General features: G+C 47.1%; 1 protein-coding gene across 1 annotated transcript; it reads right to left on the minus strand.

Moving 5' to 3' along the window:
* Positions 1 to 11: 11 nt before the first annotated feature.
* On the minus strand, positions 12 to 7,285 carry RRM2 (ribonucleotide reductase regulatory subunit M2). Its single transcript, XM_026518773.4, has 10 exons — positions 7,037 to 7,285; positions 6,882 to 6,956; positions 6,383 to 6,526; positions 5,967 to 6,083; positions 5,270 to 5,403; positions 3,510 to 3,604; positions 3,253 to 3,386; positions 2,484 to 2,588; positions 2,285 to 2,398; positions 12 to 2,207 (listed from the first exon to the last, which is right to left on the minus strand). Exons 1-10 carry the CDS (start codon positions 7,280 to 7,282, stop codon positions 2,046 to 2,048), a joined length of 1,326 nt encoding a protein of 441 aa, XP_026374558.3. The 5' UTR covers positions 7,283 to 7,285; the 3' UTR covers positions 12 to 2,045.
* Between the last annotated feature and the right edge of the window lie 11,063 nt (positions 7,286 to 18,348).

Genomic DNA, 18,348 nt, shown 5'->3' on the forward strand with positions numbered 1-18,348 from the left:
CAGACCTTGTGCCAGGACAGGCATTAGGGAAGGCCCCTCCCACAAACGGATGAAAAACAAATGAACACATAAGCCTTCATGAAAAATACTTCCATTTTTTCTTCCTAAACTGAAATGCAAGTTAATTTGTCAAGGAAGGGACAAGAGAACAGTTCATTTAACCCCGTGCAGCATTCAATTTTGAGACTTTGAAACGCTGGACTAAAATCTGCTTCCTTTTCAACAGATCAGGAAATGGAATCAGAGTTGGCAGAAAAGAATCCTTCCGTTACACACTAACGGGGAGGCCGAATCCTAAAATCGACTTCCAACTTCCACCTGCACCTGACACGCCAGGCAAAAACATTTATTCACTTTTGCATTGCACAAGTGTAAGAACCACATAATCTGGATTGACTTTAGGTAACAATAATTTAAAAGATCGAAAGCCCCTGTTACAGAAATTTTTAAATTGACTACTTGACAATTTATACAATAAATGAAAAAACTGACACTAGAACAGGCCAGTGATCAGCCAACACAATACAACAGGTTAACAAATGCGGCCAAAGGATCAGTGCATATCACCCACCACCTTCCACCTAACATCCTGGCTGGGTTTTTTTTTTGGGGGGGGGGGGGGAGAAGCAGGGGAAAACAAAGGCAGGTCGATTCATACTAGCCCTATGAAGTATATTATTTTATACTATCGACCTAAAATTATAATGTGAAGAGAGCATGTATTAAGATAGCTCATGCAACTCGAGTTTTCTCCTGAAGGTCAGGAATCCAACAAGGTAAATGGTCAGACTGAGGCAGATGCTGAAAGTAACTGCACCAAACACTAACTGCTTCAATCATGAACTGTGCTAACTGGACAATTATTTCAAAATATGAATCACAGATATAAAAGGACATACACAGTAAAACAAAAACAATTTCTAATTTAAAAAACATGTAGCAAATATAAATGCATTAGGTCAACAGTGCCAACTTACAAATTCAACCAAATCGGAATACATGCTCAACTTTTCAGGAGCGAACTTCAGTCTTGCTCGTGCCGCTTAACTGAAGCGAGATCCTCCATGGGGCATTTTGTGCAAGGATGATTGGAAAATCATTGTACAATATCATCTCAGATTCTATAGCTAAGAATCTAAGGATCTTCGGTGAGAGCTTGAGCTTGGGGAAAATTTTAGAAATAAGAGGACGCTGCCCCTCGCACGCCCCCAGGTGACCAGCAGACAGCCTGTGTCACACTTCAAGCGCCAATGATTTAAAGTCAGAAGCTCCTTTCCCCTCGCTCTCATTCCACGACACTCAACCTGGCCTCCAAAATACAAACCACAACCTGTCTTTGTGGCACCAACTGGCTGATACCTAGGTATGTGCAGGACTGACTTTGAATCAGAGCACATCTATTCATTCTAGAAGATAAAGAATAGAAATAACGTGCTTGATCTGCACAGGTTTGACAGACTTTGGTCACCTAGTAAATTCCAGACTGGCTCCCATTAGTGGTCAATAGAAGGCTTTGCATTTGGGTTAGAAACCAAACTAGGTTAAATCAGGCCTTTATTTCAACAGTACAAACTCTGTTTATTTGGGTGTAAAGTGCCAGTTTTATATACAAATCAGTAAGTAAACTTTAAAATCTGCTTTGAAGCACCAAGGCTGACACCTCCCAAGGGCCTTGGAGTCACTGATTAATCCTGCTGGTTCAGACTCACTCCAGGGTCCCCACACGTAGAGCCCTGACTGCCACTAAGAGCCATGGTGAACTCACGGACAGCCAGCCTACCTGCAAAAGCCAAACACGGCCAAGGGCTTGCCTAAGAATCCGAGTAGCTTTTGTCTACGCTTCTTTCTAAGTCAGAGACTAGCATCACTAATCAACAGGCTTGCTTATGAGGTAGCTACACAGTTTTAACAATACTATTAATGAACATTATGGGTAATTCATGGTGTAGCTGGTTTGATACACTTCAAGTAGCTGATTTTTTTTTTTTTTTTTGGATGAGAAAGGGGGGGGAAAACCAGCAAAATAAGAGCACATCTTCGTTCACTTAGAAGTCAGCATCCAAGGTAAAAGAATTCTCTGTTGGACTTGACATCACTCCCATCCTCTGCATCCTCTGATACTCGCCTACTCTCTTCTCAAAGAAGTTAGTCTTCCCTTCCAGTGAAATATTCTCCATAAAGTCAAATGGATTTTCTACTCTGAAAACCTGAAAAGGTTCACAGCAAAATTTAAATACGGAACACCAGTTTCGGAAGAACCAGAAGGCTGTAAACGATACTTTACCTTGTTAAAACCTAGCTCCAGCATAAGTCGGTCTGCCACGAACTCAATATATTGCTTCATTAACGTGCAATTCATCCCAATGAGCTTCACGGGCAAGGCCTCCGTGAGGAATTCCTAGGGACCGAAACAGAGCCTCTCAGTAAAACGAAGCATCAAGACCTCTTCTAGCCGGCACGGGAGACCCCGATGCACCACCCACCTGCTCGATCCGAACGGCATTGATAATGATTTCCCTCACTCTCTGCTCGGAAGGTTTATGGACCAGGTGTTTGAACATCAGGCAGGCAAAGTCACAGTGTAAGCCCTGGAAGAAAAGGTTTAAGATCACTATTAAAACCAGACTTCTATCGTTAATGGGAAACAGGAAATGGCTTTCCCCTTTTCTGCATTCTCCTCCTACATCTTGTGAGGCCGTAAGCACTTCAACTGCTGTCTGCTCTGCGAAGGTCACGGCCGGTTCAGCTGCGCCCAAGGCCCTCAACGCTGACCTTCCTGTATACCGGAGGGAAGAACTTCTTACAAAGACCAACAGATCTGCCCACTGGCCTCCACGTATGGCAGGGTTCATGGCCCTGGCCTCGCCAACTGGAACTAAATGAGAACATCTGGACATCTTCACCTCCCCCTCCAGGTTAATCCAAGTGCAAAGATGTACACTGGACCAGAATGGATTCTCACTTCACTGGGATGTGTATCAACCAACTTGGAAGTACAGTAGGATCATACGGAATACTGGGCAAAAAGAATAAAACACCCCATCACCTACGGTGCAGAAGACATATGAAGGTATTGAGAACACAAATACTTTCAGTAAATTAAAGTAGTTCATTTTCTGCCAAGTAGGGATATGGCTGAACTCCCATGTTCAATGTGGACATCAGGCAATCTTTTATCTTGAGCTCCCATCAGTGAACCCAAGAGCTGTAGGTGTTTGGGATGCACATTAACCTGTTATGTGAATTACTCACCTCATCTCTGCTAATAAGTTCATTGGAAAACGTGAGGCCAGGCATCAGGCCACGTTTCTTGAGCCAGAATATCGACGCAAAAGAACCAGAAAAGAAGATTCCTTCCACAGCGGCAAAGGCCACAACCCGTTCTCCTGTGAAAAGTTAACACCAACACGGTTCTAGTGAGCAACTGAGCACACGCAAAGGAGGGGCCACAAACCAGTGACGTCACTCAGATGAAGTTCAGGTGGACACGGCGCCAGAGGTGTCCTTACCATAGGTAGCCTCTTTGTCCCCAATCCAACGCAAGGCCCAATCTGCCTTCTTCTTTACACAAGGCATCGTCTCGATGGCGTTGAAGAGAAATTCCCTAGTAGACACCCAGAGCGTCAGCAATTACAGCAAAGACCTCCTATCACAAACGTCCAGAGCACAACACTGGGGCCGAGGGCAAATCAAGACTCACACTGAAATGTCTTCTCATTACTGTTTTTGCTTTTCCCCCAGTGTTCTTTTTAAAATTTCAACATTCATTTGGCTCCTGTTAATTTAGGTATTCTTTAGTTCATAGGGAGCCCCGAGACCTACTAACATTAAAAGTCTTAGTGCATTACACCAAAAGCATCTATCAGCTTAATTATATCAAGCCCAGGTTATGACAAAGTTTACAGGCCCTATCTTTAAACTTGAGAAGCCATAAAATCTTAACTGTTAAGACTACTTAAACTATGCTGACCATTATCTCCCTAGATAGCACCTTCCTCACCAGACTATATCATCAGGCCAATTATATGGGCCCCAAATACCATATGTATATAATAAAATAATTAAAGCCAATAAACAATAACATGAGCTTGCTTCCTACTATAATTCTATGCTGCACTGATGGTCCCAGATCAAGAAAGCAAATCAACTGGCCCCCCACTTACTGGGTCTTCCTTATTACCCTCTTCCGCCTCCAATGTATCGCCGTGCCCCACTTAAGAGTCTACATGTTCCCCAGCCTGTTCCTTATCAGGCGACCTTGTTCTCGAAAGCCAAGGTCCATCAGACCATATGGTTCCCTTCATTCTCTTTCCATGTCAATGTCCTGAGACCAGGGTCTGCCTCTCCCCAGCTTTTGAGGCTTAACCACCACAACTTCCTGATTCTGCCCCTTCTGGTTATTTATCCAGGTCATGCCTATCCGTATCTTTCCTCATTTCTGCCTACAAATGTCTTCAAATCTTCCTACCCCCCAAAGAGTCTCCCCAATCCTGCCAGCCCTTCCAAGCCACCACTCATTTTCCCTCTTCACATTCTTCCAGGTTACCCACAAGAGCCTACCTTTCAGCCCTACCACTTCTGTTCCATGCAAGACTCTCATCCTGAGCTGACCTTAGTATCTAGACCACTCAGACAGCCATTTCTAACTTTCTCCTCCTCTCCAATCCTGAAAATGTAAAACGGGCCTGAAGCTACCTTTATTTCTCCTCTGTGATCCCATAATGCAAACCATCTCTTCCCACAGTCCTGCGCCTAAACTCATCTAACAGCAAACTGCTGCCTCTGCTTTATTACGGAATTCCTCTCACTTCTAGGTCTGGTTTTCTGCGCTGTATTACAAGCTCTTTAAGAGGAGAGGCGCGTTCTGCTTGGGTGCACCCTCCAATCCCCTCCACTCTGCCCCAGTTACACACTGTAGGTTCACAGATTTGCTACACGAGTAGAACTGTCAGACCCTAGGATTTAGTTCATCGTACACAGCCTCTTCGGATGTGTTTTGTTTTGCTTTCAAAGAAAGGCATTAGATTGAATGACCAACAGTCTACTGCCACCTCTAATAATGGAGTAATCTCCTAACTTTGTTTTTAAGTGACTGGCTTAAGTGAGCTTAGGCCTGCTCCTCAGAGCAGACAGGACCATGGGCAGTAGAAACTGCTTTGTCTGCTTAGTCACTTAGTCACTCTTCTACCCCTATGTAAACTTGAAAACTTGAAATAACGAGAACAATCAGTGAGTCCTAAACACGTTGGTAGGCCACCCAAATACTCACCTTTCTTTGGAATCTTTAATGTATGTGTCAATGAGGAGACTGTACATCTCAGAATGGATGTTTTCCATGGCAATTTGGAAGCCATAGAAACACCGGGCTTCTGTAATCTGAACTTCTTGGCTAAACCGCTCCACCTAGTGGTAAAACACATCACAGGTCAGCTGGGCGCGCACTCAGAGGATCCTGGATACATCACACTCCTTTGTACCATTATAAGGTTTGTTTCTACTATTAGAAACAATACTTCTTTACTATTTTGTGGTAAAGCTGGGCATTTTATGCCATACACGCTCAATTTACAGATCAGGAAATAGATAACGTCTATTTTATAGGGATCCTGCGAACACTCATCAATTCATTTTTTCCTAATTCACTGCACGAAGGATCCACTCACAATAAGACATATATGGAATCAAATTATTAAAACAGCAAAACCACAAAAAGGAAAGCAATGTCATAGCCACAAGGAGTAAACCTCTTACTCCCACTTAACATTGTCTTTGAGCCTCTCAAGAGCCAGTGGGGGGAAAAAATTAAGCATAAGGAAGAAACAACTGCAAAGGCTATTATAAAACAGGAAACACCATATAACAGGACTACTAGCTTACAACTCTCTAACTTAAAAGATGAGGAGACAGAATTAATTTTCTCTTTAATCTTGAAGTGAATGAAAGCAGATGTTTTTGGGAAAACTCACCAAGTTTTCATTTACAATGCCATCGCTCGCCGCAAAGAAAGCCAGAACATGGGATATAAAGTATCTCTCCTCAGGCTTCAGGGATTCCCAGTGCTGAATGTCCTTGGAAAGATCCACCTAAGTTTAGAAGTTCACAAGGGACGTTAAGCACGCGGGGCCTCACACACATACAGAATTCTTAAACCTTCCTGTAACTCTACCGAGACTACTTGATCAAGAACATCCCTCCCACGCACAGCTCCCTTTGCCAGTTAGAAAAGCCCACATCCTCGGAGGGCAACCATCCCCAAGAGGAACAAGAGGAAGGGTCAAGTATATTTCAAGCAAGTTACAACCACTACTGCAGGGGGCTTCATCCAGAACTGGGGGCAATGCTTAAACTTCCTTTTAAGTCTCCAGCTCCTGACTCTGATTACCTCTTCAGCTGTCCAAAATGATGCCTCAGCTTTCTTATACATCTGCCAAATATCATGGTACTCGATAGGGAAGATGACAAAGCGACGAGGGTTTTCTCTCAGTAGTGGCTCGTCCTCCACGCTGGGGGCAAGTACCTTAGTTTTCTGTTGGGTGAGAAAGTAATGAAAATGCTAATTATAGGGCGAACCACATGAAATTGCCATTTTTTCGGCCTCGTGCGTTCAATTACCGGCCCTCCCAGGTGGTTCAGTGTGTCAGCTGTCACACATGTATCCTACAGAGAACATAACCGGGATGTAACAGAGGAATAGGAGGAAATCTGCGGAAGTGTAAAGGAGGAAAGGACAGGGAGGGAATGCCTTGGCGGGAAAGAAGCGCGGGCCGGGGAGTGGCTAGGGTTTGAAACCCTGGAGGAGACAATGAGGCTTTGGCGCCAAGAGGCGGCTGGCGCCCCCTACCCCCACAGGCCGCTTCTCCGCCGGCTGCCCCGGCACTCACCGGCTCGGCGGGCTCCTGGAAGATCCTCCTGGCGGTCTTGCTGGCCAGCACGCGGGTCCCGCTGAGGGCCGGGGGCTGCGGGGAGACGCGTGGTCAGAGGCAGGCTCCCGACCCACAGGCCCCCCGCCGCCCCGGCCCGGCGCGCGCGTGCTCACCGTGTTCTCCTTGTCCGCCAGGCTGAGCCCCTTGAGGGGCGAGAGCTGGAGCTGCTGTTGCTGCTGCTGGGGGTCCACGATGGTGGCGAGCGGGACGCGGACAGAGAGCATGGCGGCGGCGGCGCGGCGGCACAGCAGGGGAGGCGGCGCGAAGGTCCTGGGAGCCCCCGCGCCGCCGCGCCAGCCTTTAAAAGCCCACCGCGGAGGGGCGCGCACAGTGGGCGTGGCTAGACGCCGCCTTCCCATTGGATGCACCGGCCGGACGTCCGCGATCCGAGAGCCGCGCGGGACCGCAGACCCCCAGCCGCCCGGGACCTCCCGGGACTCCCCCGGGACCCCCCTGGGACCTCCGGGCCCGCGGACAGGGCTAGAGGCCCCTGCGGGCGCCCCCCCCCCGGGATAGGGCTGCAGCCCCCGCGCGACTCGGTGGCCGTGGCGCGCGCGGGACTCGCTTATCCGGGAACCGCTCGGGATTGAATAAAGCAACGCGATTGGAGGCCGCCCCGGAGCGGGAGAGGATTCCCCCACCCCTGAACCGTTTTCGCGGGTCGGGGCAAGTGGTTTTGCAAATGAGGTTGGTGCAAATGCCTGGGAACGCCCCTGGCTGCGAGAGAAGCGCGGGGTTGCGACCGTTTAGATACGTGTACCTGGGTGGGGGGTTACGGGTCCTCGAGTTCCGGCAGATTTGTGGGAGGGTCGGTAACAACAGAGCTGCCTAACGGTTAGGGTCACTGGCTACTGAGCCCCGCAGTGCAGTTGCTGTGTCACTTGGACATGTCACCCGGCTAAAAGATTCAGTGCCCTCCATGGTGAAATGGCACTTGTCGCCCGCCCTAACCTGTGGGATTATTGATAAAATGAGATCAATGCGATAATTCTTGTAAAATGTGCAGTCCGTAGTAAAGCTGAGTTAAGTAAATACCACAGAGGGCCTTTGGTGCAGTTTTCCACTGAACTTGTGTCTGCTGTCAGGCTCCTGTCCCCTATGTCAACACATTTTAAAATTAGACACTGAGCAAAAAAATCCTGAGAAAGATTGAAGAACTGGGAATCCATTTACTGCTTATTGGGCAACAAGTAGCCTGAAGAAATTGAAAACCTGCATTGTCATGAGGGAGACAAGACTATATTAGCAGTTTTCATTTTACTTTGTATTTGGTTTTTCAGATTTGCCACAGACATTTGCCCTGCAAGTGGCAAAATGCCAGGAATGAAGAGAAAGAAATGTTAGGATCCGAGAAATAAATGATTCACCTGGGAAGTTCCAACATCTGCAAACACTCTTAGGGCTGTCACTAAGAGAAACACTGGACTTTTTACGAAGTCTTTTCTATATATAATAAAGAGGTGGGAGGTAGGGACGATCCTCTCCTCATTTGGGTCTGTTTCTTCCATTTCTTAGTACCACATACCTACTGTGTTTAATGTATTCTCAAGCCTCAGAGAAAGTGACAATCATACCTCTTAGACAAAGCAATGGCTAAAACTTCGGTCTAGCATCCTTAGTTTTAAAGCAACTCCCAGACATGGTCAATTTCACCTTCCTTCGGCGTTCAGCTCCAGAAAATGGCTATTTTTAGTGATGATTTTATGGCCGATAAAGCCATTATCACGTCTAATACAATTATCGAGGATTCCTTGGTATCCTCTAATACCCAATTCGCATTCCAATTTCACATCATCAATAACCGAAGTGCTTTCGGTTGCTCTCAGGCACCACGTGCTTAAGCTCCTGTTATACTCCGTGTGTACGGGAACCATAAAGTATTACTCTGTGAGCTAGCCAGAATGTATGACTTCATGTTCAGATTAACTTTTTCCTGACCACCGAAATAACACACGTGCGTTGCAGAGAACTTGGGAAGACGGGTACCACGAAGCAGAAAGAAAGGTCGCCATTCTCCCCTTCACTGCCTCCCAACTCTGAGTCACTTGGGCATGTCCCGTCCTGCCTCCTACGGGTTTTTACTGCTCTCACTTCACAGGAGGAAGCAGGCACAGAAAGCTACGTGGCTCTGCTCAGAGGTCACGCCCAGAGGAGACCGCCTAGCGGGGCTTCTGGCCTGCAGTGCCTCCCCTCTATCCCTGGCGACCGCAGAGAGAAGGGCGGGCGACCAGACCAGGAGGCCCAGTCAGCTGGAGAGGATGCCGCTGGAGCGGCCAGGCGCCGGGTTAACTGAGGTCCTTTCTTATTTCCCTTCCGCGCCCGTTTTGACATCTGCTCCACGATTGGTCCGCCAGAGAGAGGCTCCGCCCCCGACTTCCAGTAAGGCTCGAGCTCACGTGCCCGCCCACCAGCAAGCCCCGCCCCCGCTTCCGTGGCCCGCGCTCCCGCAGCCGGGCCCCTAGCAGTTACGCCTTTACCGGTCCCCCGCGGGCAAAGTGACGTGGCCCCTAAGGGGCCGCTTCCCCATCCTCCTCCCAGGCAGAGAAACCGGCCCGGGAGCTCAAGTGGTTTTCTCAAAGCCACTGCTCACTCTACCAGATGCCCTGCTAGGGACTATTAACACTAATGACGACTGAGCCATGGCCCCTGGGCGCCCAAGCCAGGGGCTTCGGACGCGCTTTCAACCCAGACAACTGTGTGGGGTATTTTGGGCCCTGTTCTTCAGCTGAAGGCAGTAAGGCCAGGGAGGCAAGCAGACTGCCCAAGGTCGCACAGCTTAAACTGCACAGCTAGAACTTTTCTCCCCAAACTTTTTTTTTTGTCTTTATGAACTTGAGTAAGTACCCCAGATAAGTGGAATCTTACAATATTTGTCCCCTATTTCACTTTGCACATCATCTTCAAGGCTCCTCTATGTTGTGGCATGTGTCAGGATTTTTAAGGCTGGAGAATATTCCGTCCTATAGATATGCTGGAATCTGTTTATGAGATTTCCTTTCTACAACCCATCTGCCCCTTCTGTCCGTGGACACATTCTTTTGTTTCCCAGCCACTAGGCAGCAAGGTCAGCCCTTCTCGAAACCGCACCACTCCCTGTGTGGCTCCAGAGCATCTCCTTCCTCCCCCTGAACTTGACATTCCCCTTTCTCATCTTAAGGATGCTCAGAACCCTCTGTTGGGGAAAACTGAATCCTGGGTGTGACTTGTTAGCTGTGGAGCTTCTAGTGTGGGGCAGTGGGCTGATGGAGGGGTTGGGTCAGCCTCTTTCTGTCCTCCCATCCTCTGGCAACCACAGAAAACTGGACATGGGACCTCCCCGCCACACATCTCTTGTGAACCGCCCCCCCCCCCAACAGGCTTACCCCAGGGCCCTATCTTGCCCTCCCTCTTTTTCGGGGCCTCACCAACAGGGCCTTTCCCAGCTGTCCTCGAACGCCCTATCTGACCTTCCTGCTCCCACATCAAGCCCTCCCCCGAAGGCCGCATTTGTGCCCCACCAGGCTATGTGTGAAAGAGGATTTCCCAAGGGTTGACTTGAAAAAGAAAGAAAACTAAGATTGAAAGGGCCCAATTGTGCAGGCCCAGGATAAGTTTATTTCCTCACGACCAAGCTCAGCTTCCTGTTGGCTTATTACTGATCATTTCTTCTTAATAGCCTCCTACCCTGGGTAAGGGGGCCACATTATTGACTTCTTTCCAAGTACAGCGGTGCGCGTGCCTGTGTTTGGGGGGGAGGGGACAGCAGCTTTGATTGGTATTCTGAACTGGCAGGCTTAAAGCAAACTATGCAAATCGGTTTGCCAGTAGGAGCCAGCCCTGCCATCCTTGAGGAGGGTGGGCTGGGAGGGGAAGGACGGGGCCCTAGAGGCCACACTCACCACTCACGCATTTGAGCTAAATAATAACTTCATGAGTGGGAAAGGCAAAGCCTGGGTAAATCAGTCCTCTGTAACCCTGATGATTCACTTGCTCCAAGTCCAGCTGCTTTCAGACTAAGTCGGTGCGGTGGAGCGAAGGGACCAACCTTGGATTCAGGTCTGAATTCCAGCCTCGCTTCTTATTTATCAGATGACCCTGGACAAGCCACTGGATATTTCTGAGCCTGTTGCTTTACTGATAAAATGGGCACCATAATTCCTACCGCACGGGTTTCTTCTAAGGGTTAAAGGGAGTAGGATATTTAAACTTCCTGAAAGGTGCTTTATGGAAGTCCAGTCCTTTCCATTTACTAGCCTAGCTGACCTCTCTCAGTCTCCTGCAATACAAAACTGAAGCTATTCAATGTGCTTTTCCCCATTTCCTACTTCAGTTCATTTCCGGGTCGCTGGGTCATTACTCCCATTCCTCTGTCCCCAGCTCTCTTCTGTCTCCTCCCCACCACTGCCACAGTAGTCTTTGGGTGCCAGGTGAGCAAAGCTGAAGTGGGGCCTCACACCGAAACCAGAGGGCCCGACTGCGCCTCCAGCCATCACAAGTGGGGGCAAGGCTTCCTCCACGAAACTGAAGGAATGACTCATGAGGAAGAGGGCCCAGCCCTGAGTGTCTCCACTCCACGAAGCCCCCCGTGTTCCCCAGCCTAATTCCTACTCCCATGAAGCATCAGGTCCCCTGACAGCCCCGTGAGGCTGATCTGAGGCCTGCCAGGGTTGGTCACATCCATGATCGAGTGGCGTCTACCATCTGCGCCCATGTGGGCCCAGTCTGGGTTGGGACCTCGCCTGCTTTCTCCATGCCCCGTGCTGAGAATGTGTTGTGAAGCTGCCTCGTTATCCTCCCGGCATTGTGCGCCCTGTTTGGAGAGGCCTCCTAGGCAGTCAGGTAGGGCATGCGCATGGGGAGAAAGGAGGCAGCCCCCGGTGAGCAGACACTGGTTGAATTACATGAATGAGGAAGACAAGGCATCATGGCAGAGAGGTCATGACCCTGGATTGTGAATCCCAACTGTGCCAGGAAGCAGCTCCAGAGAACTGTCCCACACTGTCCTTGCCAGCTTGGGTTAAACATGGCGTCACGCCAGATTCAAGCACCGCCTTGGCCCAGAAGACCTCAGAGAGGCTAGAGCAGCTTGGGTCAAAAGCCCAGACTTTGTCTAATTTAGTGAGCAGGACAATGTCTTTGAAAGTCACTTTTTCATTGTTCTAAGGGTACTGGTATTTACTAGCAAAAGAGTGTCTCTTCCTAGGTTCAATTTTATCTCTTTAAAATGTGTTTTTGTATTGACAGCTGTGACCAAGAAAAACACAGGCCCCAGATGGAGTCACTCCTATTAAGATCCCCAGATCAGCACACCAAGACTTAATACCTAACCTACTGCAGTTTCAACATCCGCCCGAAAGTAACCTTTCACCAGTACACCTGGAAAATACTGGTCAGCGCTGGCAAAGTCACAGGAGGAGGAGACCTTGCCTAAAACATGGGATTTGTTGCTAAAATTTTCTTTTTCTCACTTCCTCCCTAGCTTTAAAAATCCTTCCTTCTCTGCAGCTCCATGGGGCTCCCCTCTACTTGCTAGAGGGGATGGTGCCTGATTCATGAATCAACTAATAAAGCCAGTTAGGGGCACCTGGGTGGTGCAGTCAGTGAAGTGTCTGCCTTCAGCTCAGGTCATGATCCTGCACTCCTGGGATCCAGCCCCAAGTCGGGCTCCCTGCTCAGGGTGGGGGTCTGCTTCTCCCTCTCCCTCTCCCTCTGCCCCTCCCCCTGCTCATGCTCTCTCTATTGCACTCTCTCTCTCTCAAATAAATAAAATCTTTTTAAAAAGTTAAAAATAAAGCCAATTAGGTCTTTGAAATGTCCTCAGCTGAATTTTACTCTTTAACGCAGCGAATGAACTATTACTGCACTCAGACATAAATCAGGGCCATGTACGTGGCTGCATCCCAAGCCCAGGGAGCAGCTCCCTGCTTTGCTCCAGCGCCCTTAAGTTAGAACTTTGTAATTAGTTTCTGCAAAGCTCACTCAGTCCTGGACAGGAAATGGTTAAGCAGGGAGCTCTTCCACCCCCCCCCTTACTCCCAAATAGATGGAGCTTTTTTTTTTTTTAAGATTTTATTTATTTATGTGACAGAGAGACAGCCAGCGAGAGAGGGAACACAGCAGGGGGAGTGGGAGAGGAAGAAGCAGGCTCCCAGCGGAGGAGCCTGATGTGGGACTCGATCCCATAACGCCAGGATCACGCCCTGAGCCGAAGGCAGACGCTTTAACGACTGCGCTACCCAGGCGCCCCCCAAATAGATGGAGCTTTATGATGTGGGAATTAACAACAAAGTGACCCTATTTCTGTTTCTCCCGAAGAGGGTGGATACATTTTAAGCTTGGATCCCAATCAAGAAATTGCTTTTGAGCCAGGATTTAGTTCTTATGTCACAGCCTGGCAGGGCCCTCCCTCCAGGGCGGCAGACTCAGAGCGTGGGCCATCAGGAGGCCAGGATCAGGCCGCCAGCACAGTGCCGGGCTGGGATGGCTGGTGTGCTTTCTGCTAGGTAGCCCCAAAAACGATGTTGAAAAATGGTGCGCCCCTTTGTACACACTAAATTGACTTTGGAACTTTTTCATCATAAGTTTAAATCGTTGCAGGGGATGCAATTTCCACCATGATGCCAATACTAGCATTTTTTAAAGCTTGCTGGGTGTGATTTTTAGACCCTCAAATCCACAGACTACTGTACGTTTGTTATGCTTATTTTATTTATTTGTTTGTTTATTTATAGGAAAGGGAAAAGCTTTATTTTTTTTTAATAGAAAGCACCGAATTTAATAGCACTGATCGATTTATACAGTTACTTTGTAAAGTCATCTATAAATCTGAGTTCAGGGGCGCCTGACTGGCTCAGCTGGTTAAGCGGCTCCCCTTGGCTCAGGTCATGATCCGGGGTAACTGGGATCAAGCCCCCCCCACCAGACCCGCATTTTCACATCTCAGCAGGGAGTCTGTTTCTCCCTCTCCTCCCCCCTCCCCCGCCTCACTTGCGCTTTCTCTTTCTCTCTCTCTCTCTCAAATAAAATTTTTTAAGAAAAAAATTTTTTAGATCAGAGTTCATATTTAAAACACATAAATAATTCCTTATCTAAAAAAGAAAAAAAATAAACCACAACTTGATTTATCTCAAAAGGTTTTAGGATAAAAGAATTTCTTATGAGATTCAATTTCTTTTTTTTTTAGAATTTTAAAAATTTATTTAAATTCCATTAATTAACATATAGTGTATTACTAGTTTCAGAGGAAGAGGTCAGTGGTTCATCAGTCTTATATAATACCCCGTGTTCATGACATCACGTGCCCTCCTTAATGCCCATCACCCAGTTACCCCATCCCCCCCTCCCACCTCCCCTCCAGCAACCCTCGGTTTTCTATGATTAAGAGTCACTTATGTTATGCTTAAAGTCTTGGGCTGTCCCTTCTAATCTCCAGGTTTTGATGGTATTTGGAATCCAGTTTGTTGTTTTTCTTTTGAAGTAGTTTTACTTTGGCCTGTGATCTCCTGTCCCCTGGGGCAGTATCAGCTGCTCAGAGAAGGGCCAGGTCCACCACCTACCGTGAGCTAGCACCTACCCCTGCCCCAGGAGATTCCACCTTCACCTGCGGGAGAAGGAGCCGAGCCCAAGGGGAGACCCTCCCACAGCACAGGGGACGGGACCGGAGCAAGAGCCTAAGGCTGTTAAATTCCTATCTGGTGTCTCTCTCTCTCTCTCCCCTCTCTCGCTCTGCTCTCTCTGCCTTTCTCCATTCTCCCCTCTCTCCCTCTCTCCTCTCTTCAAGAATTTTTGGTCTGGGGGCGCCTGGGTGGCTCAGTCTTTAGGCGTCTGCCTTCAGCTCGGGGCGTGATCCCGGAGTCCTGGGATCGAGCCCCATATCGGACTCTTCCGCTGGGAGCCTGCTTCTCCCTCTCCCACTCCCCCTGCTTGTGTTCCCTCTCTCGCTGGCTGTCTCTCTCTCTGTCAAATAAATAAATAAAATCTTAAAAAAAAAAAAGAATTTTTGGTCTGTCTCTAAATATCCTTAGAATCTCTCCAATTATAAAAATGATACATTTTGTATTGTAAGAAATGCACGGAATATGAAAATGTATAAACAAAAGAGTAAATGTTGCCCATAAGAGCTAGCCCCAAAGATAACATCAGAACTTTCTTTTTATATCTACACTGTTGTCTGGGATCCTCTTATACATACTGATTTTCTCACTTAATATGACTGCACATCCCTCCACGTTAGCACCGAAAATGTGCTATTTGGTTAAGGGAACAGGTTCTAGACCCAGGCTGCCTGGGTGTGAATCCCGGCTTCCCTACTTGCTAATAAGTGTGTTTCCCCCATTGTGAAATGAGCCTAACAGTACCTAGAACCTACTTCATAGGATTACTGTGAGGATTAAAGGAATCGATACATGTAAAGCACTTAAGAAAGTTCCTGGAACGTCAAAAGCACCAGATAAATATTCGTGGCCATTACTGTATTTTGTCTAACCAATCGCCTGTAACGAACATTTTGGTCATCTCCAATTTTTCACTATTATAGACAATGCTGCAATGTACAGCTTTGTATTTCCTAGAAGTAGAACTACTCGGTCAGATGGTGTAAACGTTTAACATTTGGGTCAGTGCCATCAAGCTGCCTGTTAGAATGTTGGTCAATTTACTTTGACAGTGAATGGGAGTGTCCCTCTGTCTGTACGCTGGCCATCAGTCTTGCATGGATGGAAACTAATATTTGCTTATTGTCTTCATCTGAATTTATTTAATTATTAGTGAGATTGAATATGAACACATGGATATTTTTTAAACTTTTTCAAGGTTTTATTTATTGAATGAGAGAGAGTGCGAACACAAGTTGGGGGACGGGCAGAGGGGGAGAGAGAGAGAATCTCAAGCATTCTCCACACTGAGTGTGGAGCCTTATGCAGGGCTCGATCTCATGGCTCCAAGATCATGACCTGAGGCAAAATCAAGAGTCGGTCGTGTAACTGACTGAGCCACCCAGGCACCACCAAACATATCTAATGTCCATTTATATTTCTTCTTTGAATTTCCTGATACTTGTCGCTACGTTGATTGGGTTACTCATCATTTTCTTACTGATTTGCAGGCGCTCTATTTGTTTTGGGTGGTACCTCCTTTTCTATTATATATACAGTAGTTATATTTTCCTGGCTTTTCACCTATGTCTTTTTTTTTTAAATGATACTTTTTTATTTTGAAATAGTTTAAGACATACACGAAGTTGCAAAATTCATACAGAGTTCTGGTGTACCCTTCACCCAAGTTCCCTCGATATGTTACATAACCATAGTGTATTGTCAAAATCAGGAAATTGTCATTGGTGCAATAGCATTAAGTAAATTTTGAAGCTTATCTGGATTTCACAAGTTTCTTTCTTTTTTTAAGATTTTATTTATTATCCATTTGAGAGAGAGACAGAGAAGGCACACCAGCGGGCAGGAGGGGTAGAGGGAGAAGCTGACTCCCCACCGAGCAGGAAGCCCAATGGGGAATCAATCCCAGGATGCTGAGATCACGACCTGAGCCAAAGGCAACCTCTTAACCAACGGAGCCACCCAGACGCCCCAGATTTCACCAGTTTCTACATGCACTTCTGGGAGTGTTTGTGTGTCCACGGTTCTTGGAACATGGTTACATGTGTAGGTTTAAGTAACCATCACCCAATCAGGACGCAGAACTGTTCCATCACCACAAAGAACGTCCCTGTGTTATTACTCCTTAATAGTCCAGACTACCTCCATCTCTAACTCCTGGCAATCACCAGTCTGCCTCCATCACCATCATCTGTCACTTAGAGAATATGATATAAATGGAATCACGCAGCGTGCGACCGTCGGTGATTGGCTTTTTGCCCTCAGCATAATGAGCCTGAGGTGGACCCATGTTGCTCAGCCTACGAGTCGCCTGTTCCTTTGTATTTCTGAGTGGTGTCCCCTGGTGTGGATGGGCCACCGTGCATTTAACCCTTCCCCTGGTGTAGGATGTCTGGGTGTTTTTTTTTCCCTAGGATTTGGCTATTACAAATAAAGCCATGAATACTCCTGTATAGATTTTTGTGTGAATATATGCTTTCATTTCTCTAGGATAAATACTCAAGAGTGTAATTGCTGGCTCATACGCTAAGTGTCTGCTTAACTTCATAAGAAACTGCCAAACTGTTTGGAGAGTGGTTGTGCCATTTCCATTTTCACTAGCAAGGAATGCGAGTTCCCATGGCTCCACGGCTTCACAAGCACTTGATATCATCGGAATCTTCCATGTTAGCATCCTAGCAGGTGCACAGTAAAGTCTTAATGGAGCTTCAGCTGGCATGTCCCTCCTGGCTCATGATACTGAACTTCTTTTCACACGCGCTTACGTTCAATTCACACATCCTCTCCATCGAAGCGTCTGTTCGGGTCTTTCGCTCATTTTCTAGTTCAGTGGTCCTCAACCAGGCGTGATTTTGAACCCCCAGGGACATTTGGCCACATCTGGTTGTTTTCTTACCGTTGAGTTTAGAGAGTTCTCTATCATATTTTGGATGCAAGTCCTTTGTCAGGGAGTTGGTTTGCAAATATTTTCTCCCCTTCTGTGGCTTGTTCATTTATCTTTTAATATCATTTATGGTGTCTTTTTTTTACCATTCAGAGGTTTGTAAGTCTTCATCTGGTGAGGCTGTTAAAAATTCCCTTTTCTGGTTTCTGGTTTTGCTGTCCTGCTAACACACCACACAAAGATACATATTCTTCCAGAACACTGACAACTTACTTTGTACACTTGAATCGCTGATCCGCTGAATAAGGCTGAGCTCTACTTTACGCTTTAGTAGCTGAACTCTCCTTTTTTTTTTTTTAAATAATTTATTTTTAAGTAAACTCAACACCCAGTGTGGGGCTTGAACATATGACCCTGGGATCTAGAGTCTTGTGCTCCACCGACAGAACCGGCCAGTCGCCCCTGAGCTCTACTTTTTTAAATTGATAGGTCATTGGTCCAATATCCTTACTGAATAACCCACTTATCTTTCTATAGTAATATTGGCTGATAGGGATGTTTTGGTTTGTTCTGTTTTTTAAGTAGCGATACTCAGCCCAAAGTAGGACCCAGCACCTGGGGATCGAGTGTTACATGCTCTACCGACTGAGCCAACCAGCTGCCCCTTTTTCTATTTTTTCTTTAAAGATTTTAATTATTTATTTGAGAGAAAGAGAGAGAGATGGAGACAGAGCATGAGCAAGTGGGAGGAGGCAGAGGGAGAGAGAGAAGCAGACTTACCACTGAGCAGGGAGCCCAATGCAGGGCCCAATCCCAGGACCCCAAGATCATGACCCCACAGCCGCCCCTTTTCCTATGCTAATTTTAAGTGTATCTTTATCCTATAAAGTATGGTACTAAATTTCCATATGTATGATTTCTGGATTCTCAGTTACGTGCCACCCATCAATTC

Source organism: Ursus arctos, unplaced genomic scaffold (assembly GCF_023065955.2).
Source record: "Ursus arctos isolate Adak ecotype North America unplaced genomic scaffold, UrsArc2.0 scaffold_8, whole genome shotgun sequence".
Classification (NCBI taxonomy): domain Eukaryota; kingdom Metazoa; phylum Chordata; class Mammalia; order Carnivora; family Ursidae; genus Ursus; species Ursus arctos.